This window comes from Anopheles stephensi, chromosome 3 (genome assembly GCF_013141755.1).
Source record: "Anopheles stephensi strain Indian chromosome 3, UCI_ANSTEP_V1.0, whole genome shotgun sequence".
NCBI lineage: Eukaryota > Metazoa > Arthropoda > Insecta > Diptera > Culicidae > Anopheles > Anopheles stephensi.
Window position 1 is genome coordinate 36,617,505 of NC_050203.1, and position 6,282 is coordinate 36,623,786.

At 43.6% G+C, this 6,282-nt stretch overlaps 2 protein-coding genes across 2 annotated transcripts; one reads left to right on the plus strand and one right to left on the minus strand.

Annotated features, from left to right (window-relative positions):
• Positions 1–2,062: 2,062 nt before the first annotated feature.
• On the minus strand, positions 2,063–2,602 carry LOC118509777 (histone H3). The gene has a single exon (XM_036050917.1). It carries the CDS (start codon positions 2,526–2,528, stop codon positions 2,118–2,120), a length of 411 nt encoding a protein of 136 aa, XP_035906810.1. The 5' UTR covers positions 2,529–2,602; the 3' UTR covers positions 2,063–2,117.
• A 947-nt stretch (positions 2,603–3,549) lies between these two features.
• LOC118509785 (histone H4) lies at positions 3,550–3,998 on the plus strand. Its single transcript, XM_036050927.1, has one exon. The coding sequence runs from the start codon at positions 3,613–3,615 to the stop codon at positions 3,922–3,924; it is 312 nt and encodes a 103-aa protein (XP_035906820.1). The 5' UTR covers positions 3,550–3,612; the 3' UTR covers positions 3,925–3,998.
• Positions 3,999–6,282: the final 2,284 nt, after the last annotated feature.

The window sequence follows — 6,282 nt, forward strand, 5'->3', positions numbered from 1 at the left end:
AGTAAATTTGAAACGAAATTCGAATGGCTTGTTGGCGTTTACCAAGGACCAAACCAGGACCAATTTCTTCACAGAAAGCCTCATAATTATCAAGTAATTCTGCAAATTTCAAAACTCTAAACGGTTTAAAGTGCTTTTTCCTGATCCGGGTTCCTGCAGGATAGCAAGAATGCTTCTTGTTTTTCAAAAGCTCCAATATCCTTTGATAGTTCTTATTGTCGTTCATTTTGATTATCTCCCACATCTGAGCTTTGTGACTATTTGGGATTAATTAATGCTGTCAGGGATCACACTATCTATATCAGTAGCCAAAGTGTTATAAGACCACACCCCAAGACACGAATTTAAAATTTGTCCATAAGGTATACTTCTTATCGAACCACCGTCTCCCACGTGCGCCAAGCTCTAGAGCAGAGGTGTCAAACCCCCTTGTGACTCGCCGGTCGGGTATTACACCCTTCTTTCTGGTCTTATAGGAAACGTATTTAAAAAAAAAAGATTCCATCTAAACTTGCATGAAGTTCATAATCCATCATCAGCTGCTGAAAATCTTGTTAGCTTTTCTTAGCACTGCCATAATTGAAAATATTATTGCTTGCTGTTGTTGCTGGCGCTCGAGAAAACCAAGGGAGATCTATCGACATCTTGTCAGACTGTATTACGAAATTGTTCAATTAGCAACATAACGTGGCAACTAATCGATCAATAAATGTATCAAAGTAAATTAAAATATAAATCAAAATATCTGCAAGCATATTTCACGGAATTTCAAGCGCCCTTTTTTGTGTCTTGGTGAATCAATGTGGCTTCTTCTTGCTTGGACGTATCATCTTCTATCTGCGGTCTGCTCATATAGCTAGTTGTAATAATGATCTCAATGATCGCTAATTATTGGAAAGATATTCTTATCGGCGTGATAAATAGAGCCGAGAATGTTGTTGCTAACGGCACATCTTCTTGTCCAGGATAATGTGGAGGATGATATCGTTAAAGCCTCAATTTCTTCGCTTGGAAATCGAGCTGATCTAATCTTCTTACTCTAACTTTTTGTTCTCCATTACTTTTTTTGCCTTCATTAGACTATTTTTGTGCATCAATAATCATGTACCCTCAAAGCGTACGGGATGTCTCACAGTGCAGCACTTGTTTTGGCGTATCACACGGTTTACATGGCCAATAGACGTAGAAGAATAAAACACATAAGCTGTCGAAGTCCCTTGAGCTCTTTGTTAACCTAAAATGAGAGAATATATAGGAAAATTCTATGTTAAGGGGTGTTGTTTTAGCGCTCCCTTCCCTGGACTTCAACGGAACATATTTCTACCGGTTAAGGTTGTGCGGTACACATCTGCCTCAGCGTCACACGATTTTCCGTATTTCCACTAATGTTTTGTTGCATAATTTCAGCTGAAATTGATTGTAGTGATAGTTAAGTTGTTATTCGCAAATATAGAACTAAAAAAAGTTGTTATATTCGCATTACGTGGTACAGCGTCAGCTCAGGAGAAACACACTGAAAGTACCAGGAGATTCCCAAAACTGCATCACTATGAGCGCATCGAAGCAGGCCAAGCGCGCGTACACCACACACACACACACACGCACTACGTTTTCGCGCCCAAAGATTGCTAGGGATGCCATGACGCAGCTGACGGCGGCATTACCTATCACCTACACCGGATTGGATGACACCCCATTTGGCATCATCTATCGATTATAATTAGAATTGTATTTTACTTGCAGCCCCCATAAATGTCGCCTGACACTAATGATGAGCGAAATGTGATCAAATTACTCTCATATTAAGAAACACAAATAAATTGAGCCACAAATGTGCGTTACACGTCGCCATAAAGTAAGCAAGAAAAAGGAAAGCAACGAACCCTGCACCCAAGCCAAGCCTGTCATGAAAATTCCTGTACAGAGCCTGACGCGCAGTTCAGGGAAGCTACACACAAGCGTACCATCATTCAGGCACACCTAACCTCAATTTTCTCCCCTACGAAACCTAATCGACCCGAAAAGATGGGAAGCATAGAAAACATCTTTTGCAAATTGGATGGTGGCCCTGAAAAGGGCCGTTTGTTGATGAGTGAGCTGTTGTTCAGCAAAACTGCTTAAGCACGTTCGCCACGGATACGGCGAGCCAGCTGTATGTCCTTGGGCATGATCGTCACTCGCTTCGCATGGATGGCGCAAAGGTTGGTGTCCTCAAACAGGCCGACGAGGTACGCCTCGCTAGCTTCCTGCAGTGCCATCACGGCGGAGCTCTGGAAGCGGAGATCGGTCTTGAAGTCCTGAGCGATCTCACGCACCAGACGCTGGAATGGCAGCTTGCGAATCAGCAGCTCGGTCGACTTCTGATACCGACGTATTTCACGAAGAGCCACCGTACCCGGGCGGTAGCGATGCGGCTTCTTCACACCGCCGGTAGCCGGTGCGCTCTTGCGGGCAGCCTTCGTGGCCAGCTGCTTACGGGGCGCCTTTCCTCCAGTCGACTTGCGGGCAGTTTGCTTAGTACGGGCCATTTCGACTCAGATGAAGTTTGATTTTCGATAACACTTACGCTCACTCAAGACGTAGATTCCACGGAATTAGTCACCGATTTACCCATCAGACGATCCGTGTGTTCTATTTATACAATTCGATGCACACTCACACCAGCTCAACGTACACACAGTTTTGCCCTCAGTGAGCTCACTTACGCACACTAGCATAACTTAGCGGTTCATGCCACTGAACAAACATTTTGGCGGAAACTCGGCATCGTTTCGGGCAGGGGTAAACAACTTTTCTGTTGCTCGTATGCCGGTGAATAAAATCTGGTGCCTAAATTCGGTAAGCATGTAAATTTTTACACGGTTTTTCGTTGATAATAACTCAAACCATTTAAAGGTATTTATAAGCGTTTTTATCATCTTTTGCTAAGCATTTAGATTTCTGTTTTAAGAAATTCATTCCATCTTTCATGCATTTTATAAACTTAACACGAATTTGAGCATTATAAGACAATGCGAAAGAGGGATTAAACAACGAAAAATTACTTTACTGTAATGTTTTATAGATTTAAATTTTTAAAAATTTGAGCATTGTAGAAAAAAGGTTGCCGCGTCCTGATTTTGTAACTGAGCTTACGGGAAGAGGTTCGTTCACGCGTAGTTGCATCTCCTAAAGCGGCGTTTACACGACGATGTGAAGTTCGTCATATTTGATGAACTTGTTACATTTACCGCGAATTATATTCAGCTAAATTCTGAGTAAAAAAGTAAAAAAATAAAGAAGTAAAGGAATTGAGGGAGGTGGTCTCTATTCCGACTTAAGCCTCTTATTTCAGACCCTAGCCAAAATGTATGTGCAATCTTGAGATTCCACACCGTGTAAGCCTACGTTAGGCCAATGTTCAATATGGCGGTCAAAAAATCAGCACGTCTTGAACCGGTTCGGCAACCGCTTCGATCTCACGCACACACATGCGAGAGTTTTAGAGTGTGTCGGAATACGTACACGCATAGCATTGTGTGGACTGCAGCTGTATAAAATCGCCAGTTTTCTCGGGAATCGTCTATTGAAAGTATTTCCGTGCAGCCGAACACTACGACGAACTAATTCATCATGACTGGCCGTGGCAAGGGAGGAAAAGGTCTGGGTAAGGGAGGAGCCAAGCGTCATCGCAAGGTGTTGCGCGATAACATCCAGGGCATCACCAAGCCAGCTATCCGTCGTCTGGCGCGTCGTGGAGGTGTGAAGCGTATCTCCGGACTGATCTACGAGGAAACGCGTGGCGTGCTGAAGGTGTTCCTCGAGAACGTGATTCGCGATGCTGTGACGTACACGGAACACGCCAAACGCAAGACCGTCACCGCCATGGATGTCGTGTACGCTCTGAAGCGCCAGGGCCGCACGCTGTACGGATTTGGAGGTTAAGAAGCGGAATTCGGACGACGACGCCATCACGCCTCGGGAGCGATGGTCCCACAACACAACCGGCCCTTTTCAGGGCCACCATTTCATTCTGAAAAGACTGTTGTTTTCCTTTCTTCTGCTTTACTGTTCGAATTAGTGGTGAAATGTTAAGAATTCCGTAACTACGCATTAACCATTACCCCCGGGCCACGATTGATGACGTGGTGGCGTGGCTTGGGTGCAGGGTTTGCCATCCCATTTTCATACGCATGGTAGTAGCGTATGCATTATTTGTACCAAAATTGTGTGGATTAACACGAATAAGCTAGAAATTAATTTCTAATCAAGATTTTGCTGTGGCGAAACGAAGAAACGACGACGCCATCACATTTCGCAAATTTCTTACGCATGGATTGTTCTAGAAAATGCTCGTTTCAAAACTAGCGCTAAAAATAGGAAGCATCATCTGTAACGAAAACGCAATACGACTGTGTTTTGGCGTCCCAAGCTGAAATTGGGCGCGAAAATGTATGGCGTATTTCATGCGTGCTTGGCTTGCTTGGATATGCGTCGAACAAATTCGACATGCGTACTTCGATCTCAATAGCACGCACAGATGGCTTTGCTGTTGTGATGTTTCCCTGAGGACGACTAGGAACTGACCTCATAATTTCATGTATAGACATGTACTTTCATGTTTGGGTTTGTTTGGGTTGTTTGAGTGGTGACGTGTTTTATTAGTTTCAACTAAAAACAGTTTTCGAAGCTAGCAAAACACTAATTTTTACCCGTCACGTCAACAATATCCGCTTCAAATCTAATGTACAGCCAAATTATTCATTTATTTTATTTTCCTAACCATTTTTAGCATCGCGTAATCCAGTGACGTGGAATGCTCTATGCCACAGCTAAATTTGCCATGCGGCTTCCTGCGTGACGCGCCCAGCAGCTGCGTCGATTGCTTAGCAGGCAGATGTCCCTAACAGCTCTCAACGGTATTTTTCCATTGTTGCTGAGGGTCGCATTAGGACTCGTGCAAGCCTTAACATAGCTTGTATTGCTTTCACGGTAGAAAACATTCATGCATGTTTCCCTGTTTTGTTTTCAGGTTCCAGGGTCGATTGGGTGGCAGATGCGGTAGTGGTACCGGTCTTCAAACGGCAGGATTTGGTATCGGACCCTTTCGGGATTCTATCATAATAAAACGTTAGACTGACTATCCAGCTAAGGGCCAAGCAAGTCGAGCCAGTCAGTTATCCAAGCCAATGCAGTCATCAAGCCAAGCAAGCAGGCCAGGGCATCTTGAGGCCGTAGAAACAAGGAAGAAGAACAGCGGACATAAGTATCTTGAGGTTTATTGCTTTGCATTCCATGTATGGGAAATTGGCTATGTGAACGAAATTCGGACATACACAGGGATTCGAATCGTAATGTTTCAACTGGATAGTAGCAACTAGGCTACCGATTTTTACAATAAGCTTGTCCTCGATAGGAAGTGGCACACGTTTCTATCATCATATGCAGATGATATAGCCATCGTCGAACTGCGAAATGCAGCGAAGACCTTAGCCATCGTATTTCCTCACAGAGGAAATATATGCGATAGAGTGTTCTGGAAAGGGAAATCGATTCGGATCAGTTATATTTAGATCTAATATATATATAGTTATATTTAGGGATCTAAATGCTCCTTAGTTAATGGACTCACCGTCTTTAAGCGAATAATACTTCCTGCCATAGCAAATGGATCCAACGTTCGAATGCGGACATGGTTCGAGTGCAGTGTATTCAAAACAAGCTTTCGAAAATGATTTTTAATCTCCCACCGAGATATACCCCACCGATAACCTTCTTCACTAATTGACTGGTAAAGAAAAAGTTGAAGTAAGGGATGAGAAGGACTTGACGCGCCTTTTCAACCCATCCCGTAACTCCACTTCCCGCCTGATAACCGAATTTTTCGAGTAAGAGTAAGTTATTCTGTCCATGCATGTGACAGGACAAGGGAAAACCAAGTGAAGAATGTCAGAAATGTAAGGTCAACAATTCTCGCGGTTTCAGATCAAGTTTAGCACTTGCCATCCAGTAAGGGGAAGATCCCGGATGCCAAGATCCGGAATCCCAGATTTCGGTGCCCAGACCCCGGATCTAATGATTCCGGATCCGAAGATCCTGAATCTCAAGATCCAGGATCACAAGAAAGGGATCTTGGGGCCCAGACTTTCGGAACGGCCTTGGTATTTTTTGTGTTAAACAGTCTTACAAATATTAGAAAATTAAGTTGATGACAATGACGTAAAGCTGTTGCAAACAAAAGCTATAGCAAGCTTAATCAAATTATATTCATCTGTAGCTGTGTACACGATGTTCGAAGCTGGT

Coding starts and splice junctions, on each gene's coding strand:
- LOC118509777 (XM_036050917.1), bottom strand. CDS start 2,528: ATGGCCCGTACTAAGCAAACTGCCCGCAAGTCGACTGGAGGAAAGGCG.
- LOC118509785 (XM_036050927.1), top strand. CDS start 3,613: ATGACTGGCCGTGGCAAGGGAGGAAAAGGTCTGGGTAAGGGAGGAGCC.